The 23,988-nt window shown below is 37.0% G+C and overlaps 1 protein-coding gene across 1 annotated transcript in view; it reads right to left on the bottom strand.

Annotated features, from left to right (window-relative positions):
- FSIP2 (fibrous sheath interacting protein 2) overlaps positions 1 to 22,453 on the bottom strand; it is a 97,396-nt gene extending 74,943 nt beyond the window's left edge. Inside the window, exons 1-9 of the mRNA XM_030323753.1 lie at positions 22,355 to 22,453; positions 21,885 to 22,010; positions 17,276 to 17,437; positions 16,463 to 16,552; positions 15,260 to 15,399; positions 14,480 to 14,618; positions 13,872 to 13,982; positions 10,511 to 10,631; positions 7,533 to 7,622 (exon numbers count right to left, since the gene is read on the bottom strand). Coding sequence (XP_030179613.1) covers positions 7,533 to 7,622; positions 10,511 to 10,631; positions 13,872 to 13,982; positions 14,480 to 14,618; positions 15,260 to 15,399; positions 16,463 to 16,552; positions 17,276 to 17,437; positions 21,885 to 22,010; positions 22,355 to 22,453 — 1,078 coding nt within the window. The remainder of the gene's footprint in view (positions 1 to 7,532; positions 7,623 to 10,510; positions 10,632 to 13,871; positions 13,983 to 14,479; positions 14,619 to 15,259; positions 15,400 to 16,462; positions 16,553 to 17,275; positions 17,438 to 21,884; positions 22,011 to 22,354) is intronic.
- Between the last annotated feature and the right edge of the window lie 1,535 nt (positions 22,454 to 23,988).

Raw genomic sequence — 23,988 nt, 5'->3', positions numbered from 1 at the left:
GCTCAATTGACTTCATTTCTGAACTATATCAAATATCTAAAGAAGAAATTACACTAATTATACACAAACTCTTCCAGAAAATTAAAGAGGAATACTTCTACTCTCACAACTCATATTTTGAGACCAAAATCACTCTAATACCAAATTCATTAAAAGACATTACAAGAAAAGAAAACCTCAGTCACCATCCCACATGAACAAAGTTGCAAAAATTATAAATGAAATATATTGAATCTAACAATATATGATAAAGATAATGCATGATGAATGAATAACGTTAATCCCAAGAATGTGGGACTGGTTTAACATATAACATTAAAAAGAAGTCAAAGTTATTCACAACTTTAAAAGAAATAAGGAGAAAATTTAGATGATTATCTCAAAGATGCAGGGAAAAAATGATAAAGTTTAATAGCCATTCATGATCAAACCTCATGATCAAACTAGCAATATGAGGATATGTCCTTCCTGTGATAAAAGCTATCTTCAAATCTCTAGAGCTGACACTCTATATTGATCATGTTCCCTTAAATTTTGGAACAAGATTAATATGTACACAATCACCATTTTTTTCAATACTATCCTGGAGGTGCTAGCCAGGAAGAAAAAGAAATGAAAGGTGAGCCCAAATAAAATCCCAACAGACTATGTTGTAGAAACTGGAAAGCTGTTTCTGAAATTTATATGGAGAAGTAAAGGCCCTACCACAAGACAGTCAATCTAGAAGAACCACAAATATTAGAGAACTCAAACTACCAAATTTGAAGACTTATTATAAAGCTATAGTAATTAAGAGAACACTGTATTCATGTAAGAACAAATAGATAAATAAAACAGGAGACTGTCCAGAAATAGGTCTATCTATCTATCTATCTATCTATCTATGTATCTATCATCTATCTATCATCTATATATGTTCACTTTATCATTTAAAAGATGCCAGTGAAACTCAATGATGTTGAAGCAATTAAATGTGTACAAAATAAGCTTGAATAATCCTGTCTTCCCAGATAGCAAGGAAGCTATAAAAAATCATTAGGGTTATGTCACAAAGGACTCAAGAGTTATACTAATGGGAGATCCCACTGGCAGGAACTATCACCCTTTTAGCATTAATAAACACATTAACATAATTTTATTGAAGTACATTAAATTTATTTAAATCTGTAAATTCACAATGAAAAAAACAAACCTAATTGCTCACTGTTGAAGGATGCTACTGAAACAATTTACTACTTTGAAAACTGATAAATGATTGTAAAATGTTAAGCTTCAATCTGCTTTTCCGAAGTATCCTATACCACACTGTAACCAATAGTAGTTAAGAGGAAATTTCTTTTTTTAATTTTTTTTAACGTTTATTTATTTTTGAGACAGAGAGAGACAGAGCATGAATGGGGGAGGGTCAGAGAGAGGGAGGCACAGAATCTGAAACAGGCTCCAGGCTCTGAGCTGTCAGCACAGAGCCCAAAGCGGGGCTCGAACTCACGGACCGCGAGATCATGACCTGAGCCGAAGTCGGCCGCTCAACCGACTGAGCCACCCAGGCTCAGAAATTTCCAAGAGGAAATTTCTTTTAATACAACTTTTCCAATTAATCTAAGAAGAAGGAATGATAGAATTAAGTTATCCCAACTTGAAACCCTTAATTAATTCATAGATCTAGGCCTTGAACATAAATGGCTGCTAACAGTACAAAGAGAAAGGAAATGAGATATTATATGCCTCTTGATGGAAAGGCATGCCACCGTCTATGAATCAGTCTTGCTAGAGAAACTGAACCTGCAAGATGGTAGCATAAGAAGACCCTGACCTCACCTCCTTCCGTAGACCCACCAATCTCCAGCTACATACACAACAACTTTCTCTGAAAAAGCCCTGAATGCTAGCTGAGCAGTTCCTCCACAACAAAAGATAAAAAGGCCACATCTGCTTGGGAATGAGATACACCATGCAGAGGTGTGGTCTAGCCAAAAACCCCACCTGCGGTATGACAACCGACCTGTGAGAGGGATTCACAAATATGGAGCATATCCCTGAGAAGCAAGCAGTTTGAGCTCCCTAGCCCTTGGGACCTGCACTGGAGAGATGAGCCTCCAAACATCTGGCTTTAAAAATCAATATGGGGGAGCATGCGTGGCTCAGTCAGTTAAATGTCTGATTCTTTTTTTTTTTTTTTTCAACGTTTTTATTTATTTTTGGGACAGAGAGAGACAGAGCATGAACAGGGGAGGGGCAGAGAGAGAGGGAGACACAGAGTCGGAAACAGGCTCCAGGCTCCGAGCCATCAGCCCAGAGCCTGACGCGGGGCTCGAACTCACGGACCGCGAGATCATGACCTGGCTGAAGTCGGACGCTTAACCAACTGCGCCACCCAGGCGCCCCTAAATGTCTGATTCTTGATCTCAGCTTGTGTCTTGATCTCAAGGTTGTGATTTCAAGCCCCATGTTGGGTCCTGCACTGGTCATGGAGCCTACTTAAAAAAACACAAAACAAAACAAAACATCAACATAGCTTACATCCAGGAGACTCAAAGGGCATTAGGAAATAAGATTCTGTTCCTAAAAGGTCAGTACACAGACTACTTACCCTAAGACCCAGCACAAGTACAGCAGGCTGAAAAGCATGTAGACCATACAGGAAGAAGATCCATTGGCTATTCTTAAAGCATCTTCTGGAAGGGTAGAAGTTTGTTCCAACTCTCTCCAGGGAAGGAGGTGCTGATCGTTCCCATTTTTATAGTCTCCTATCTTGGCAAGTGTTGGCACTGCCAAGTGCCATTTTTGCACTCTCTCTACCCTGCTAATTCTGCTTGCCTTACCCCTGCAAACTCCTGTGGCCCTGCCCCACTGAAGCCAGTGGGTGGGCGTGCCTGCCCCAACCCCTCCCCTGTGGCCCTATCAAAGCCAGCAGGTACACACAGTTCACAAGGGATACCCTTTGATTGTCTGGCTCTAGTGGCCAGGGGTCCTTGTGTTTTGGGCCCCATGGGACTGAAACAATCGGAGAGCCAATTCTTGGCAGGATGCTGCACAGACAAGTGAAACACACACTCAGTCTTCTTTTGATCACTCCCTTAAGACTGGGAGAGATAGCTGTTTTGCCTAATACATAAAAAACAAAAAACAAAAAACAAGCAAAATGAGGAAACAGGGGAATGTGTTCCAAATGAAAGAACAAGAAAAACTCCCAAAGCAAACTTTAATGAAAAAGTGATAAGTAATTTACCTGATAAAGAGTTCAAAGTAATCATCATAAAGATGCTCACAGATCTTGAGAGATGAATGGATGAACACAGATCAACAAAGAGAAAATATAAGACAGTGTGAAACATAAGTCATAGAGCTAAAGAATACAATAACTGAACTGAAAAAGATACTATAGGGGTTCAACAGCAGAATGGGTGGAACCGAAGAAAGGGCTAGTGATCTGGAATTGAGTGCAGTGGAACTCACCCAAAAAGAGATAAAGAATTTACATATATATAATGTTTATTTATTTTTGAGAGGGAGAGAGACAGAGCATGAGCAGGAGAGGGACAGAGAGAGAGGGAGACAGAGAATCTGAAGCAGGTTCCAGGCTCTGAGCTATCAGCACAGAGCCTGATGCAGGGCTCAAACCCGCGAACCATGAGATCATGACCTGAGCCAAAGATGGATGCTTAACCGACTGAGACACCCAGGCACCTAGAAAAGAATTTTAAAATATAGATTAAGAGACTGATGGGTAGCTTAAGGGACCTTCTGGGACTGCAATTAAGCAAAAAAAAAAAAAAAAAAAAAAAAAAAGAAACAAAAAGCATCCAAATTGGAAAAGTAGAGTAAAATTGTCACTATTTGTGAATGACATGATTTTATAGATAGAAAAGGTATTATGCTAAGTGAAACAAGTCAGATGGAGGCACCATATGGGTTCTGCTGGTTTTTATTTATGTTTGAAATGTTTAATAACAAAAACTGTTGTGCGTGGGTGGCTCAGTCAATTGAATGTGTGACTCTTGACTTTGGCTTCAGGTCATGATCTCATGCTTCCTGAGATCAAACCCTGCATCAGGCTCCATGCTGACAGCACAGAAACTGCTTGGGATTCTTTCTCTTCTTCTCTCTGCTCCCCACTCTCCAAATAAATAAATAAACTTAAAAAAAAAAAAAGAACAGCTAAAAAAGCCATTAACAAACTGGAAATATTTGCTACAAATAAGACAAAAGATTAACATCAGCCATATTGAATTAAGAACTGTACATCAAAAGATAAAAAGAAAGGATAGAAACAAATCACAATTGGAAGAGGATATTTATTGTAATGTGTATATATATATATATATATATATATATATATATTAACACAATTATCTAGTATGGCTTAAAAATCTTTCACATCCACAGGAGAAAGAAAACCCCTTAGGAAAATGGACAAGAGATTTGAAAATATGATTTCTCAGAAAAGGAAACATGATGCAGAAATCCCATATCTAGGCATATAACCCCTAGAGAATCTCTTCAATGAGTACCATGAGATTTTATATTTATATAAACATTTATATAAATATAATATATAATATATAAATATAGTATCAGTAACATATAATACAAATATATATATCATAAAAATACAATATAATATTATGTTTATAATTTCCATCAAGAGAAATATATGTATATTGTGGTATATTCACACAATGGGATATATCAGTAATGAAATAAAATGTCAGGCAACACAGAGATAAAACTTCTGAAACATAATGCTGAGTGTAAAAAGCACATCGCATACAACTGGATACAACAGCATATCAGTTACATTAAAATATTTTTAATGGTATTTATTTCTATCTATATGTATATATGTAGTTTAAGGATATACACTCATGTAGTAAATATATTTAAAAAATATATTTAAAAAATAATGGTTATGGTAATCACTAGATTTGGATAGTAGTTCTTTCTGTGAGATAAGGAAGTCTGCTTAAATGAAATTTGGCAAAAGATATAAACTTAAGTTTAAGGAAATTCAGTGAAGATTAAAGCAGGCAAAAAAATAAAAATCCACACCCAGATATATCATAATTAAGTTGCTAAAAGCTATCTCCCACCCCCCAGAATTTTAACCAGAGAAAAATGTCACCTTACTTATAGAGGATCACTATTCAAATATAGACAATATCTCATCAGAACTACAGAAACACAATGAAACGGAAAAACAGTTTTCAAGTTCTGGAAAAAATGTCAACTTACAATTCTATATCGAATGAAAACACTGTCATTCAGGAATGAAGGTAAAATAAAGACATTTTTAGAAGAAGGGAAATAAGATGATTCAGTGCCAGAAAATCTGTTCTAAAAGAAATACAAAGAGAAGTTCTATAGACTGAAAAAAATGATACTGGAAAAGAAACCTGGAATATCAGAAATTAAAGAGCATTCAAAATGGTAGCTATCTGGGTAAATATAATATGTTAGTCTTCTTCTATTTAGTTATTTAAAATAAAACATGTTACGTTGTCTGAATGGATGTTTGATGTATGTAGATGTAATACATAGGGCAACTATAACAAAGGGTTGGGGGATAAGAAGTCATATATAGTGGAAAGATGTACATTCCACTTAAAGGGTGAAGTGGAATTGTGAAAAGATAAGTACAGTGTTGTCTAGAACAACCACTAAAAAAATATGTAAAAAGAGGTATAGTAAAAAGTATAGTCATGGACAACAGGAAAACAAAATTTAAAAACGTCATGTATAATAGTACCAAAACAATGAAGTACTTATGTATGAATATGACACAACATATATAAGATCTTTATGCTGAAAACTATAAAAACACTTATGACAGAAATCAAGTATAACCTAAACAGAAAAGATACTATGTTTATGGATTGGGAGACCAAGATTTGTAGAAGGTTTCTTTTCTCCTTAAAGTGATCTGTAGATTGATTTAATGTACTTCACTAAAATATCTCAGCCTAATTTTTTCAGACAAGCTGATCAAAAAATTTATATGCAAAAGGCAAGCAAATTAAAATAGTCCTAAAATTTTGAGGGAAAAAATTAAGTTGGTAGAATTATACTACCTGATTTCAAGACTGTAAAAAGCTATGCTAATTAACAGTGCAGTACTGGCAAAGAGATAGACACATACATTGATCAATGGAACAGAAATTAAAAGGCAAGTCACAGACTGAGAGAAAATATTTGCAAATCACATATCTGAAAAAGATTTGTATTCAGAGTATATAAATAACTTCTGAAACTTAACAGTAAGAAAATTACCCAATTAAAAATGAGCAAAAGCTTCAACAGATACTTTACTAAGCAGGATTTACAAGTGGCAGATAGCATATGAAAAGATATTCATCATCATTAACCATCAGGGAAATGCAAATGAAAATCACAATGAGCTAACACTATATCTATTAGAATGACTAAAATAAAAAATTGCTGATAATACAATGGTTGCAAGAATGCATAGCAAATGGATCTCTCGTGCATTAGTGATGGGAATGAAAAATATTACAGACACTCTGGAAGCAGTTGGGACAGTACTTCGTTCACTTAAACATACATTTACTATGACTCAACAATCCCTTGTTTACATAAAAAGCTGACTACAAATACTTCTGATTTTTCTATTCATAATCACCCAAACCTGGAAACAACCCAAATCTCCTTCAACTGATGAATGTACACATTTTGTAGAGGTGGGGCTGGTGTTGTCATAATTGTGTGCCTTGTAATAACTATTGGTGTCTTTAAAAAAGTCTTTGAGCTTTAAAAATAGGACCCATGAAGCCTAAGAGTTAAATCTACCTCAGTGGTCCTGAAAGTGGAAGACATCCTCCGCTAAGACAACTCTGTCGCTCCCCAGGTTTCAGAGTCTTGATGAGACTAATCAAATTACATACTCAGGGAGGAAAGATTGTGGACTTTTCTTCTTTAAATTTGAATTAATAATGCCAAATTAATTTAACTTTTTTGCTTTGATTTTTTCCTGGAAATTTGGTAGTGGGAGGAGATTCATATTGTTCAATTTTTAACAGCCCCACACTTTGACAGTGTATTATTTGGAGAAGTTTTATGCTGCCGTTTGTGTTCCTGGTCTAATCCAGTGAGCCCTAATAGACAACATGAAGTAACAGTATGGGATACATAATAAAGTAAAATTCAATAGGGTTCAGAGTAGTTTTGGAGTTAATTTCTGACTGACTTCAGAGTTTTCTAAAATCATTTTGAACATTATAAAAATTAGTTTGTTTTTTTTTTTAGGTATCATATACTGTTTAACAGCAATAGATTTTTCATTTTATTTTTCTAAAATTATGACATAATATTAAGTTTAGAACACTAAATCAGTAACTAGAGATCAAATTCTGGAAGCAATAGAGGTTGTGTCATTATTGGTAAGCATCATTCTAAATCAGTCATTTGACAACACAAAACAGAAGATTTAAGCATTTAAAGCATTTAAGCAAAAGATTCTATCCAAACTCAGTCTTTCTCAAATTACTACAGTATTTCTTATCAAAATATTAAATTACCATATACTCCTTTATTTGGTCTCTGGTCACCAACTTGGTAAACTAAGTTCATATTATCAAAAGACTTCTTTTTCTTCTTTGGAGAATAAGCTTAAAAATGTAATAAAACATTTATTTTTAGTAAGAGTGATGACAGAATTACCCAAGATAGACTATTTTATCAAGCCCAAGGGAGGTGAGCCTTATGCTAATTTGTATGTGGGATTATAGGGAGGTATTGGAGAAGATGGAAAGATGTGAAATGGGAAGGTAATAATTCTTGAAATATTATCACTTCAAGTTAAAAGATATACTTGAAGGGACAGAATTTTCTTCTGGTAGAGAGAAAAGCTACACCCAGACAAACTGTAAAATGTCATTTCCTATCTGCTGGGATGCATACCAATGTAGCTACTGGCTAGAGACCCACTGGGCCACAGTTACTATTGCATTCTTGGATGTGCCTCCCAGCCTGGCACAGGCAACTGTATATATATTACTCCTTTGTGATACAGGTAATTATAGTTCTTCTTTTTAACCACGTAAGGAGGGCAAAGTCTCCTCACATAATGGGTACTCAACGGGTTTTCATTAGAGATGTAAATGTGAGAGTGATCTGTCTGCCCACTGGAGTAAATTTCACCTAATATTCCCTTCCTCTTTCATTCTCTCTCTCTGTCCCTCTGGAAGTTGTCAACTTGGTGGAAGATGACAATATTATTTGGAAGTATAATTGTTTGTTTTGTAAGATAGATATTTGTGTCACCTTGATAATATAAATTGGATTCATTTATACCTTCTTAATGTATTTTATCTTTATTTTTTGAGAGAGAGAGAGAGAGAGAGAGAGAGAGAATGCACATGAGGGTGAGGAGGGGCACATGGAGAGGGAGATGGAGAGAGAGAATCTTAAGCAGGCTCCCTGCTCAGCACAGAGTCCAATCTAGGGCTTGAGCTCACAATAGTCAGATAATGACCTGAGCCCAAATCAAGAGCCAGATGCTTAACCAACTGAGCCACTCAAGCACCCCCTTTACATCTTCTTCAAAAGGGAATTTGAGGTAACAAATGTTTAAAATGTCTACCTGGAACTCTTTTCCTATTTAGAAAGTTAACAGTTGAGTTTAGGAATGTATATAGTTACTGAAGTGATTTCTTTTCTGAAGCATGAGATTGTTTTCATTATTTTGATGAGCTGAATAAATTGAGTTAGTCTATTTAGCAAATATATATTTTATACACACACACATGCATACATACATAAATACAGTACTATCTGCTCTGTGAAAACAGAAGTGGGAGATATGATATTATGGGTGATTAAGACAGTGGGAAGTATGTAATAAGTGTATTGAGAATAATACAAAGTACTATAAGGGATTCAAAGAAGAAGGATCTTCCAATTAGGGCTGTTAAGAAAGACTTTGTGGGGGGCGCCTGGGTGGCTCAGTCGGTTAAGCATCCGACTTCGACTCAGGTCATGAGCTCACGGTCCATGAGTTAGAGCCCTGCGTCGGGCTCTGTGCTGACAGCTCAGAGCCTGGAGCCTGTTTCAGATTCTGTGTCTCCCTCTCTCTCTGGCCCTCCCCCGTTCATGCTCTGTCTCTCTCTGTCTCAAAAATAAATAAACGTTAAAAAAAAAAAAAGAAAGACTTTGTGGAATGTCACTTACAGTGGGGCTTAAAGAATTGTGGATTGGGATAGATGGACACTGAGCACATCACTCCAGGCTAAGAAAATTGGACAGAGAGGTACAGAAGTAAGAAAAGGACCTTGTGTGTTAGGAATGGTCAGTAGTCTCATTTGATTGGACAATGAAATAAATTGAGTAGTTACTATAGACTTTTGAGATCTTTGTGAGAACTTAGGAGTACTATTTTTGTTTTTAGATCATGAACTGTAGCTCAAAGAGGTTAAGTAATTTTTCCAAGCTATTTGAATGGATAGATTATTATGGTAAAGCAGTTTGGTAAAGATTATGGACTTTAGCAGTTTAGCTCTAGAGCCTAAGTACATCACCCCTAGATCATAGCTGCCTTCTTCAAGGAGGTGGTATGAAATAAAGCTTAAAATTTAGGTTTGAGTTGGGCTCTAGGTAGTGATGAATGGTTGCCTCAAAAGTCTGAGCTTCAGTTAAGAGGTGATGGACATCTTTATGTTTTGGGAGCAGAAGAAAGCCTCAGAACAGATTTAAAGTGTAATTAGTAGCAGTTTGAAAAATAGATTTGAAGTAGGTTTGAAAAAAGAGGCAATGAAAACTAGTTAGTAATCTACTGGAGTGACATAAGGAGGCTTTCATCTAGAAAGAGGATTGATAGGACGAAGGATGATCTTGTTCTTTCCTGATACCACATAAGATAATTAAAGCAAATCTACATTTTTGCATTCTGGCTATGAAATTGTAGTTAACATCATTAATTTAATTTAACAAATTTAATGTATTTTATGAGCTTAAAGAAAGCTGGTAGAGATTGGGCATAGCAAAGTCATGACTGGATATCCCTCCTTTAAACTCTTCATTTCCTTCTTTTGTCTTTTCTTCCTTACACTCCCTTCTTCTCCACTTCCTCCCTTCTTTATTCCCCGACCTCCTGCCTGCCCCCCCCCCCCCCCACCTTCTTCTGGTACTGTCTATTCATTATGGCTGGGAAAATAGTAGAATACCATGTTGGTTATAAAATAGCAATTATCTTACATGCAAGTTTTTAAAGTTTCAGTAGCAAAAAATACATTATTTTTAGTATAGGGAAGTCAGAACTACAGTATAGGCAAGCTTGCTTACTAGACCACTTGATAAGATTATTTTACTTTGTTTTAATTTTTACATATATGTCTATTTTTCCACTTGAACCGTAATAGAAAAACGCCTAGAACTGTGCCTAACACAAAGCAGATAGCAATTGTAAGCAATCAGAGTTTTATGAAAGGATTTTTACGTAAATACATAGATAAGCATTTTCTACATAGCTCCATCAGCTTTTTAATATTCTCACATTCACTATATGTTCCATCTTGTCCTCTGTAATGAAATGTGTTGTTTCTCATCTCTTCTCTTTTAAAGCCATTTTCTTGCATTTTTTGTAAATGATAAGCCATTTTTTTCTCTAGAAGGGCTTGTTTCTAAAATATTAAGGTATATAATATTAATGTCAGCTTTCTGTTTAAAAATGCAAAACAAACATTTAAAATGTGAGAGTATATGTTGGAAATCAACAGTCACTCCTGTCTTAAGCTTCTGGGCTAATATTGACCCTCAATGTACCAGAAAGAAAATAACTGCACAGAGAAAGAACCCTAGAGATCCTCCATGGGTTCCCTAGAGTATTTAGCAAGAGAATGGATCAGTACAGGTATGCAAGGAAACAAACAAAGGCCATCCTAAAGGATTAGAGAGAAAAGTGCTTGGTACCTGTCTATCATGCCTATTTTCACCATCCACTCCAGAAAAACATCTTAAGTCACAGGGCATTGGGTAGAGTACTAAAATGGGTCTTGGTTCAGTAGTGAGGAATAACTAGTATAAGATTAAACATGGCTCTGGTCCCATCTAACAAATCTTAAAAAGCAAGACTTAAAACAAACTGTTTCCAAAGAAATTATCTACATTCAAGAAAAAAGTTAAAGGATATTTAGAAGGATATGAAAATATTCAGCATCCAAAAAGTAAAATTCATATCTGACATCTAATCAAAAAGCACCAAGCATATAAAGAAGCAGGGAAATATGATCCATAAAATGAGTCAATCAATCAATTAAAATTGACCCGTAAATGATACAAATGCTAGAATTAAAGGTAATAATATTAAAGCATAACTGTATTCCATATATTTACAAGGTAAGGAAAAGACATGGAAGATATAAAAAGGACCAAAATCATTTTTTTAAACGTATGAGATGAGTAATATAAGATATGCATTAATAGCAGAATAGACATTGCAGAAGAGATTAATTAAAGTGCATTAAGGAAAAGAAACCATCCAAAAGGAAATATTGAGAGAAAAAAAGTTACAAAATGAAAAGAGTATATGTGAGGTGTGGAACATCAAGCAACCTAGTTAATATATGCCTGTACTGAGGAGAGAAGGGACAAAAGAAATATTTGATAATAATGTCCATTATCACTTTTTCTAGTCTAGGTTATAACAGGGGTTATAAGTCAGTGCAATCAGGCAAGAAAATTAAAAAGCATCCAAAGAAAAGAAATAAAACTACCTTTATTCATAGGCAACGTAATCATTTATGTAGAATGTCAACTGGCATCTAGAAATAAATTACTAGAATGATTTTGGCAATGCAGACTAAAAAATTTGCTTTTCTAGATACTAACACCAAATCATCATAATTTAAAATTAAAAATACCAATTATAATTGCATAAAAATTATGAAATACCTAGGGATGAATCTATCAAAAGATGTGTAAGACCTGAAAACTGCAAAACTTAAGGAAACCTAAATAATTGGAGAGAAATATTTGGTCCACAAGTTGGAAGACTCAATATTATCAAGAGATCAACTGTGCTCAAACTGACCAATAGAATCAACATAATGCTAATCTAAATCTCAGTAAGATTTCTTGGTAGAAACTTAAAAGCGGATTCCAAAATTTATACAGAAATGTGAAGGATTTAGATTAGCCAAAACAACTTTAAAATGGTAGAACAAACTTAAAAGGTTAGCACTACTGATTTAAAGAACTATAAAAGGTACAGTAATCAAAGCAGTGTAATAGACATAGATCAAAGAGTAGAAAAGAATACAAAAATACACTATACAACTGATTTTTGACAAAGATACAAAGGCAAATCTTTTAAAGATTTCCATAATTGTAATTTAAGCACATACACTGGAGTAAAATGTATGTCAATGTAAAATGGTGTCAATCTGAAAAAAATATTAAAATATTAAGAAGGATACACCAATGAATTGAAAACTTCTATTAAAACACAATTCAAGAGAAACAATTTAGAATAACTCATTGGAAATATCAATAATTGAGATATCTCTCTGCCATGAACATGGCTCAAGCTTCCTGTGTTGTCACCATGTCTACCATCAGCGGTAGTGTCTAAAAGCACTTCCAGTGCCAGAACTTGTCCCATTGCACTGGTTGCCACGAAAATTGGTCAGGACTCCTTGAATAGTAATTGGCATGAGGCAAAAAGGGGAGACCTGGGACATTCTGTTGCTCTACAAACCAGATACTTTCAGAAATGTCTGGACGCAAACAAAAAGGTCAGTTTGGAGAGAATTCCCATTGCAAAAAAGTGATTATTAGAAAATAATAATTACAACAAAGTGGGATAAGCTGAGCTCACCATATGAACCTTGAAAATACTAAAAGGTATATGTACCAAAGTAGAATAAAAGATTATCATACATATTTAAATTTACATTAATAAAATATATTACATAGCAGTATATATCAATATAACCAAATTATGTAGATCTTATACTACATCTAGTTTGTCAACCATAAGCTACTGAGGGGCGCCTGGGTGGCTAAGTTGATTAAGTGTCCAACTCTTGATTTTGGCTCAGGTCATGATCCCAGGGTTGTGGGATCAAGCCCTGTGCTGGGCTGTGCACTGAGTGTGGAGCCTGCTGAAGATTCTCTCTCTCTCTCTCTCTCTCTCTCTCTCTCTCTCTCTCTCTCTCAAGATTCTCTCTCTCTCTTTCTCTCCCTCTGCCCTTCCCCTGCTTTCTCTCTCTCTCTTAAAAATAAATAAATAAAAATAAAAACCAATAAGCTTTGAAATTACTTGTAATTTTAGACAAGCATTAATCCACATGGAGAGTTGTCAATGTTCTTTTATTAAATGAAAAAGCAATCTACAAAACACCCTGTAAGGTGTAATAACATGAATTTATTTATTGTAATAAATTTTCATAGAAATATCACACAATGTGTGCATGTACCATACAATAGGTGGTGCTAGGATTACAAATAATTTCTTTCTGTTTACACTCGTTTACATTCTAAATCATAAAATATTATGTATCATTTAAAATAAAAAATAGTTACTCTAAAAAAATTAGCTGGTAGGGAAATATTGAGAACTTTTTCCAAGAAATTCTGAGAGTAAGAAAAATCAGTTTATCATTTTTTTCCTAGAACAATTACTAGTTTACGTCGTGAGATAAAGTCAAAAGCAGTTGTATCAAATAATAAGGCAGCACTTTTTTGATTATAGTCAGAATATAATATAGCCAAAATATATCCGTAGCTTTCAGTTTTGTATAATGCATATCATTTGGGGTAACTGGTCCATTGTTATCTCGCAAAGTGTACTTTCAAATACCAAAACTAGCAAAAGCTTCTCCTCAAACAGTCCCAGTTAGAGGTTTTAAAGCTCACCCCACCTTCCTGTCACTCTCTTCTCTGCTGCGACGCCGTTGTTCCTCTATCCTAGCTTCTCTTTTAACATCTTCTCCAATCCTCATCAGAAGTAGCATCTCTTTTGTCTTCCATTCCTAGGGAGCACGGAGTTACATACTCAGTACATGCTCACAATAAACCTTTGTATTTTGCCCACCACCGCCAAGCAAATTAGAACACGTCAGGGGCCCAACAGACATCAGATCAAGCATAATGAAAGTCATACATTGGGTTTAGGATGGGCTTTCCTTACTGCAGTCCTATTAACAATGCAAGATGGTTATTTTTTACTAAAGCTGAATTAAAAATCCCCCCCCACCCCCGCCAACAATGAAGACTTTAGGGGAGTTAAATAGTGTCTATTAACTTTCACAATCATCTCTTTAAGAGCAGGTATTGGTTCATATACATAGTTTGCGCTATCAGCCTCATTATTTTATGTAACAACTTGTATATTATAGCTGTGAAGAAAGATTAATGGGGATATATGATTCAGACCTGAAATGACTTCAGGAACTATGATGGACAACTAGTTACAAATGAAACAGTTGTATACAGTTTTTCTCTCAATATTTTAAATTTGTTATCTCACCTCTTCAATTTTTCTACGAAGACTAAGTTTTCTTCTTGTGTGTTCTCGCTGTCGTCTTTCTTCTCTATCCATTCGGAGCAGGTGTTGCTCTTCTGCTGTACGCTCAAGTTCTAATTCCCTACTTATCATATCCAAATATCTAAGTAAAAGTGCAAATACAAGTAAAGGTGTATTGGCTGTTTCCCTTATGATGGCTTCATCTGCTTTGATATTCCCAAACCACCCTCTGGCTTGGTTTTTGTTTCTTAAACTACAAGAATTTTATTGACTTTCTATCAGCTCTGTTCATAGACCTTCAAGCCAGCATGATCTCATGGTTCCTGAGATCGAGCCCCACTTGGGCTCTACGCTGACAGCAGAGCGACGGAGTCTCTCCCTCTCTCTCCCCCTCTCTCTTTGCCCCTACTCTGCTCACGCTCTCTCAAAATAAGTAAACAAACATTAAAGAAAAGGAAGCATGTGCTAAAGATACTTTCCCTCATCTCCTACAATAGGAAAGATTTTGGATCTGATTTGTTCTTCAGTTATCAGCTTGGATTACCTTTTGGATTCCCAGAAACCCTGTCTTCTCTGGTAGAAATTCCTCTTCATACCTTTGCCACCATAATTTCCCAATTCCTGTACCTCTTGGTCTCCTTTCCTCTCCATAGTGGGGACAGTAGTGGAGTTAAATAGTGTCTTGTTATCTAAAAAAATTCCTACTTTCAATTCTTTCCAGTATCTTCTTCCATATTTGGGTCTACAATATATACATAAAATATGCATTAACTTCAATCTTACCTGTTCCTTATTAATTGTTCCTGGTCCTTAATAGATTGGGTGTCTTCCTGTAACAACCAATTTTGGAACCGTGCAACATCAGAACGTCTAGGTATTTGACTGTTTTCCTGTAGTTTATTTACTTGCTTTGCAAGCATTTCCTATTGAAAAAAGTATGCAATATATACACACATAGACATATATGTACATAAATGTGAATATAGATATACATATATATGTATATAAACTCTTTTTGCATTCTCCAGAAATAAAACTGTCCTACGATATGCCTTTTTATTTAGTGCTTAGTACTTTGTGAATAGCTACTTCTGTTTAATTGCATTTGAACCTATTATAGACATGGACAACTGACCCAAAATAAAGATGTCTTCCTCTGAAAATAAATGATAAATATTTCATCATATTTTTCTACCTATTCTGAAAAAGTTAAGTGAAAATAAGAAAGAAGGGGAAGAGAAGCTCTAGGCATAGGAGAGAAATTGGGGAAAATATAGAACATTTAATAGTATAGGGAAGTCATTATCATTCTTTTACAACTCTTAACCTTTGAACATAAATTTGTGAAAGTACACATACACATACATTTCTCATTTTTATCCAACTCACTCGAGCCTAAAACCCGAGCTCACTCATGCACATGTGCATGTGCGTACACACTCTCACACAAACTTTGAGTCAAAAATTGAAAGGAAGTCACTATCTATACCCACTTATTCTACATCAAGGCATTCCACTTCACCTTTAATAACATTTTTTATTGAATGAACACAGCTGCATGTGTGTGGGTACACATACACAATGTACGTGTTTTTTGAGTCACCTGTAGGACATTATAACTATCATATACTTCCTCTCCTGTTATTCCCACTGTTTTGGGGGTTACGGATGAAGAATCTTGCTAGCCCAATAGACTCTTCCTATTGGTCCTCGCTCAGGTAGAAGTGACATGTCTGAGTTGCTAAATTATTGCTAAATTATGTAAGCTACCACAGGCATATTAATAGATGACTTGGTCCCTTTTTTTTAGCTCAATATAGCAACTGTGTTGGTAACAAAATATTATTTATTCTTCTTCTAAATTTTATTTGGAAAAAGTAGTTTGTCAAAATTAAAGGTAAAAATATTAAAAGAAAATATTTTGCATACAAAGAAAGCTTTCTTCCAAACCCTAGGTAAAGAAACCATATTAAGTATTTAACTTACTTGATCTCTCATATAGTTTCTTTCAAAGTCTAATTTTAAACTGGTAAGATATTGCCTGTACTTATTCAATTCCCTCAAGGTACATACAATCTAAAAAACAAAACAAAATAATAACAACAAAAATATATGAATACAAATATTTAAAAATCATTAACAATTACTTTCTAGAGGAAAAAACAGTAATGGAATACCATTTGATAATATTTTGGTATTAAGAGTAATAAAGTGCTAACAATTTTGCAAGCAGGATCTCTCTATAATTTTTAACCCAGAGGAACTATCTTTTCCAAACCATTACTTTATTAATATGCATTATGCCATGATAGAGGATTTAGTACCCACAACTGGAGTTATTAAAAGACCAATGTAATAAAAATGTTCAGCCCCAGTAAGAATATAGTCCATCAATATTCCATCAGACTGATTTTGCTAGGTTCCTATTTTGTCTCAAGTTTTTAAAAAGTGTATGGGACATAATCCTTGACAAGCATATAGTGACATTAGAGGCAGAGAAAGAGGACTATGATACAATTGGGAAAATTACCTTTATCTCCCCAAATTATTTGGTAATCATCTTTTGATGTTATAAAGAAAAAACGTGAGGGAAGAAGTAGTTTCATTTAGAAAAAAGCGATTGTCTGATTTCCTTTGACCCAAATACTGAGTAATTTATGAAATTTCCCATTAAGTATTTCTTCTGACCAAATTAAAGGTGATACAGATCTCCCCCCTCCCCCACCATAAGGTACAGAAGCAAGCCTTATCAAGTCTTAGAAATTTGCAATGATTAAAAAGAATTAATCTTCAACCCACTTTATTATTGCTGGTGATATAGCCACCCTTCTTTAATCTTCTCAGGATATCTTTGCGCTTATAGTATTCTCTTAAATGTGGATCATGGAGACTTTTATATTGGTTTTCCAAAAGTCGACAGTAAGGATCAGTCAGGTTAAAACCGTAAGAAGGTCGAAAAAGCTGCAAACACAGATTTAAAAATATTATAAAGGGAAAACTAATGAAATTCACTTTTAAATGTTAACCTATCGAAATGACTACACTGTTCATCGAAAATAAAGCATGCATGAAGAATCTGGTGTGGAGTAAAATCAGCAACAGAAAAGACTTGGATTAGGCAACATAAATTTATTATCTCTCCCTCTTTTCTCCACATGATCCTATTCTAAAAACCTACTCTCATTCAATTAATTCCTTCTCTGATCTCCATCAGTCCTTGGCCCTGAGCCAGAGAAGAAAGAAGGGAAAGGAAAGAAAGGGAATAGGATAAAATTTGTTTTAATGTATAAAGAAAGCTAAAACTTTCTTTTCCTCCTCCCTCTTCCAGGTCAATGTACTCACTTCATTTAAAGTATAAAGGGATAATATTATGATTATATATCAATAAACTGAAAATGAAGAAAATAGAAGTCTTTTATGAAGATTCATGGAAACAGCTTTTTTGTTTTTAATTTTTATTTTTTATTATGAAATTTATTGTCAAATTGGTTTCCATACCACAGCCAGTGCTCATCCCAACAGGTGCCCTCCTCAATGCCCATCACCCACCCACCCTTCTCCCCACCCCCCATAAACCCTCAGTTTGTCCTCAGTCTTTAGGAGTCTCTTATGTTTTGGCTCCCTCCCTCTCTAACCATTTTTTTTTTCTTCCCCTCCCCCATGGTCTTCTGTTAAGTTTCTCAGGATCCACATAGGAATGAAAACATATGGAATCTGTCCTTCTCTGTATGACTTATTTCACTTAGCATAACACTCTCCAGAAACAGCTTTAACAAAAATAGTAGAAGTAAAAATCAGATTTTAAAGATAATGGATTAAAGAGTTATTTTGTATTGGGGGGTCTTATCTAAGGCAAGAAACCCAACGATCCCTGAATGCTACAGTTAGGAAAAAAATCAAGGTCTTACAAAGTTCAACATATTGAAAAACCAATTATAAAAGATATTGATAATGGGGTACCTGGGTGGCTCAGTTGTTAAGTGTCCGACTTAGGCTCAGGTCATGATCTCATGGTCTGTGAGTTCAAGCCCCGCATTGGGCTCTGTGCTAACAGTGCACAGCCTGCTTTAGATTATCTGTCTCCCTCCTCTCTCTCCCCCCCCCCCCCCCGCCAACGACTCATACTTGCTACCTTTCTCTCTTTCTTTCTCAAAAATAAATAAATAAACGTCAAAAAATAGATCTTGATAAGACTGAAGTTTCTTCATATGTGTAAAGACCAAATACCACCTTATACAATAATCATTAGCATATAAAAGAAGGAAAATATCAGCTAACAGTCATGTTTCTCTGTTACTTTAGAGAAAACGGATGAATTATCTACTTTCATTTATAAATTACATTACCAAAGTGAGGTGGATTGTTTTGTGTGTGAGTTCTTAGTCCATTTTTCAATGGCAGGGTGGGATAATGGGTTGTGGGGGAATTTCTCAAAGGGAAAAAGTGGAGGATACAAGTGGGTGTGGAAGTGGTCCTAATATTGCCTTTGCATTCTTTCTTTCTGCTTTCCTTTAAGTTTTCTTGCCCAGAAAAATGGAAGTTCTAGTCTAAAGTACAGTCAAAGCAGCAGCTGTCTCAAGTGAAAGGCAACTGGAATGTGCGTAAGATGTGGGACCCTGAGAGCGCCTGTGCTGCTTGAGGGCCTTCAGTTCAACTGATAAGACCCCACACACTGTACACCAACCCAGATCTGCCTGCAGGTACCAATTTGTGACCTCTGTGTTCAGTCTGGCAGTAGCCAACTCAGTCAGATTCCAAACACTACCGAGCCTGGCTGGGTGGGACCCTATAAAGAACTCCCTTAAGGTAGGCGGGAGGATGTTTCATATGTGGGCAAAGGGGCAGGCTGCGGGAACCTGATAGGATGCTAGCTTTCCTTTTCCATTTAAAAGCCTCCTTGATAAGTTTTTGACCTCTTGTTTGACACCAGGCTTCAATTTCTTCCAAGGCCCTAAATTATAAAGCACAATTCCCCAGTTACCAATGCTTCTCTGAGGAGGCAAAGAAAAGAATCCCATTGGACAATGTTTTGAATTCAGTGAGACCAGATATAAAGACCATATCTTTCCTGTAAGGGGAACAATCAACAATCATGAGTCAAGGAGTGGACCGATTATATTTTTCTAAGATACTGACATCTTTTTTTAAAGATGTTAACATCTAAGAGATGTTGAACGTTAACGGTGATGACAGTATATTTCTCAAGACCAAATCTGGGCTACTGACCTGTAAACAAAGAACACCTTTTAGACATATCCATTCATTGGAGCCAGCGTAACCATTCTGTTGTCAATTAAAGTGATTAGTTTCCCTTAAACACACACACACACACACACACACACACACACACACACACACACACAAACTAAAAGTATAAACATAAAGCACCACTTTATGGAGGAGATTGTACTGAAAGAAAAAGAAGGATCTCACAAAGTCATTCTCCAGGGAAACAGTCTGGTGCCTAATTATGATTAAATCAAGATAGTTTGGGGGAAATAAATATAATAAAGAATAGAGGGGACACATTTTAAAAAAGTAATTGACAAGTGAATTACTATTTGACAGAAATGGTAATTCAGCAAACAATATATTTGAATAAGCAAACAATAGACAGGGCTAAGTTTACACTTAGCCTTCAGAAGGGATATTAGAGGTTTCAAGCATGTTTTAGGAAAGCTAGTTTGTTTGGATGTGACTAAGTCTAACAGTGTGAGGTGGCATAGTTAGTTCTAATAGAACAAATTTGTTTTTAAAAAGAAAAATTAGATATTTTCCAGAAAAAAACATACTTTTTTTTTTAAGTTCATTTATTTTGAGAGAGGGACAGAGAAAGCATGAGCAAGGAGGGCCAGAGAGAGAGGGAGAGAGAGAATCCCAAGCAGGGTCCACATTGTCAGCACAGAACCTAATGTGGGGGTCAAATCCATGAACCTGTGAGATCATGACCTGAGCCAAAGCTGGACGTTTAACAATTGAACCAACCAGATACCCCAAAACAAAACTTACTTTAAGAAATAATGTTTATTAGGATCAGTAAGGTTAAAGCTGTTTATTAGGCAAGTATCAAATACCAAGGGACCTTATTCATTTTTTTTTAAATTATTTTGAAAGAGAGAGAGAGAGAGAAAGAGTGAGAGAGAGAGACAGAGAGAGAGAGAATCATGAAGTGGGAGGGGCAGAAAGAGAAGGAGAGAGAGAATCCCAAACAAGCTCTTGCTGTCAGCACAGAGCCAGATGCAGGGCTTGAACTCACCAGTTGTGAGATCATGACCTGAGCTGAAACCAAGAGTTGGACACTTAACCAACTGAGCCACCCAGGTTCCCCCCCCCCTTTTTTTTGGGGGGGGGAGGCTTATTTCTGGTGACATCATAGATAGAAGAAGGACACGGGGTCACTCAGAATTCTTTCTCCTAATTTTTTTTTTCAATATTGATCAAAGAACCACTGAACAAGAATGCACTGAACTTTCTTCAGCATTAGTTACTGGGTCAAAGGCTGGGGAGGTTTGAGGGTAGAGGTATGGAGGACTAAAAATATGAAAGAGTTTGAGAGAAGCATACTATACCCCAGCATGATTTAAATTATAAACATAAAATTATACTGTAGAGTGAAACTATATAAACCAAGAGCAATGCAAATTTTAAGGAAATACAGCTAATTGGGGGCTATCATACTTCAGAAAGAATCTTGAAAGATGGTTCAGATTCATAGATTGGGCAGAAGAAGAAAGAATATGCCAGATTTGGCAGACAAGGCACAGAACAAAGGAACAAAGGCACAGAAATACTAATGCAGTATGTGTGAGTAGGTATAAAAGACCCCAACTGGAAAAAGCTGAGGCTTTGGATTGGAGGAAAAAACTGGATGAGGAAGTTGGGGCAAATCATGCAGTCATTGTTAAATACTGAACATGTTAACTCATTTCAACTTCATTTCTTTCTCACTTAGTATATGAAATAGAATGCAACTCAAAATAAAATAGAAAAGTGTTCTGTAATTAGAGTTTTGTCCAAGTTATTATTGGTTAAAATCATAACACAATCAAATATCCAGCTATCCCTGATAACCTTCCCCCTCTCAACCAAATATGTTTGCAATAAAACCTCACTAAATAAGTAGATGTAAAGTGATAGTATAAAGACATGTTAATATGGTTCCATAAATTGTAAATTAAGACAGAGCTAAGAATCTTTCTAGCCCACGATTCTGTTCAAACTATACAGATGAAGTTGCCTGATAGGCATCCTAAGCAATATCTTAGGTTAGATATGGGGTTGGTTATCTTTTTCGTCTGTATATCAGTGCAGATTCCCTTAATGGACTTTGTATGATGTAGTTCCTGTATCTAACAGCAAGTAGAAAAGTGCAAAGAAAACAATGTAAGACAATTAAAAATTACTTTACCTTTTCACCTAACTTCGTAGTATAGTATAAAGTATTGCTTCCTGGGATCATAGGCAACTTGACCCCAAGAGGCAGATCCAGTAGTTGACCCGCTCCGACCCCTGGAAAGTGGGTTTTGTGCACGCCCTGTCAGATGCAATTGGGAGAGTTTGGTCTTTCCTTTTAGGTATTAGGCCAGTGTACTCCTACTCCAACCAAATGAACTCCTACGGTCAAGGTCGAAGGGTCCCGCCCTACCAGACAGCCCTGTAGACCTCCCGCTCCCCGGGACACCGCCCGCTCTTGGCCCCCAGCGCCACAGCCAGGTGTGGCCACCGCAACCCGAGCCACCACCACCGGCTGCGCCGCACGAGGGCGCCAGAAGCGGGCGGTTAGGAATCGCGAGACCGGTCGGTGGCTATCCCTGCCCCAGCCCCACAGGGCCGGAAGCCCGGGCGAAGGACCACGACGCCGGGCTGGCTGCTACTCACGTCTCCGCATTGCTGGCTCTCCGAGGCTAGGCCACTGGTGGCCGTCTTGGTGGCAGCGACGTTGGCAGCCTTAGAACAGGCGCTGAGGTACAGCTCCATCGCCAGCCCCGGGCCCTTCTACCCTCAGCCGCCCTCTCCTGTGTCCTTCCTTCGCACCCCTTTCCCTGTCGTCGTCCCCGTCGCCACTGGATCCAGAATGGTCAGTACCCCGCGTCCGCGAGGCCCCACCCTCGTGGCGTTCGAGGCTCCCAACTTGGAAGCGCCGGAAGGGTGGAGCCCTCCCCGAGGTGCTTGGGCGTGAGCGTCACAGGCTCGGGGAAGTCGGTCCCAGGGGCCTGGTCTGAGAGTCACAGTCAGTGTACCATTTCTGTCTCAAACCAGTACCCCGCAGTCATACCAAACAAAAACCCAAACTTTGAAAGCTGTCTAATTTCTCCTGGCCTCCAAGAAGCTATGGTTTGGCCCGGGTTGGGGGAGGGGGGAAGTTAGTGCGGGTGGGGGTGGGGGAGGGGAAGTGGAGTAACAGGGCAAAACACAAAATCCAGGAGTGATTGTACAGCCCACTGTAGGGACAGAGGCCTGGTTTTCTATATGTGCCTCCTTACAGACACTGTGATCGCACTCCATCCCCAGGTTCCCATTCCAGGTTCACATAAGATCCTTTGACTTCCTTTGAGGCTCACTGCCTTTCTCCTGTCCTCCCTCTAGTCTCCTTTCTTTCTAGCTCTCTTCCCTCACTCTCCTACTCCCTCCTTCTTTCTGACTCCCTTGCTTTCTCCATGATCCCTCTTTCTCCTCCCGTCAACCATCCAGCCAGAATTTATAAATACCTGACTCCTTGGGCCCATCATTGAGTGGAGCACTGGGGATATGGTGGTGAGTGAAATTTGGCCCCTTCCTTCAAGGAGCTAACTAGACTAGAAGTACTTTGGAGTCAGACGCGCTACCGTTGCGCCACGAGGCCTCCCCTAGACTAGAAGTACTTTGAAGGCCCAGACTGTATCTGATTTGTCAGCAATGTGGATTTAGACCTTTAATATTCTTTAACCCACTGTTGTTCTTTCTTATTTCTGGGCTATTTAGTAATAATACCTACTATTTACTAATGTACTAACTCTAGGTACTGTGCTAAACACTCGCCACATTTAATCTTTCTAACAGCCTTCCCAATAGTTGCCTCTTTTTTCTGCAAAGGTTAAAGAAGAATTATAATTACTATTTAATAATGGCCCCAGAGGCAGTTTCTTAATCAATACACTAGTTTTACATCTGTTCTATTTGTTTTATGGGCACTCATATGCAAAGTACTCCTAAATTTGAACTCTGATTTTAAGATACAGTCCACTGCCCCTCTCCACATAGATGTCTCGCAATCGTCTCAAATTCCACGTACTCAAATCTCAACCCCTCCCTTTACCGAAACAGGACAAAGCCAATGCCCTATTTTTCCTGCATTTCCCATCTCAGTGACGATATCAGTATCTACCCAAGCCAGAAACTGAGAAATAGTACTAGATACTTAACTTTCCCCATATTCCCCACATTCAGTTGTTCTCGTAGTCCTAATGATTTTATCACTGAAATTAATTGGACCTGTCCTATCCACCTGTACACTACTCCCTCAGTTAAGCCAC

The sequence above is a fragment of the Lynx canadensis genome, chromosome C1 (genome assembly GCF_007474595.2).
Source record: "Lynx canadensis isolate LIC74 chromosome C1, mLynCan4.pri.v2, whole genome shotgun sequence".
Lineage (NCBI taxonomy): Eukaryota > Metazoa > Chordata > Mammalia > Carnivora > Felidae > Lynx > Lynx canadensis.
This window is presented reverse-complemented; position numbering and strand designations above follow the sequence as displayed.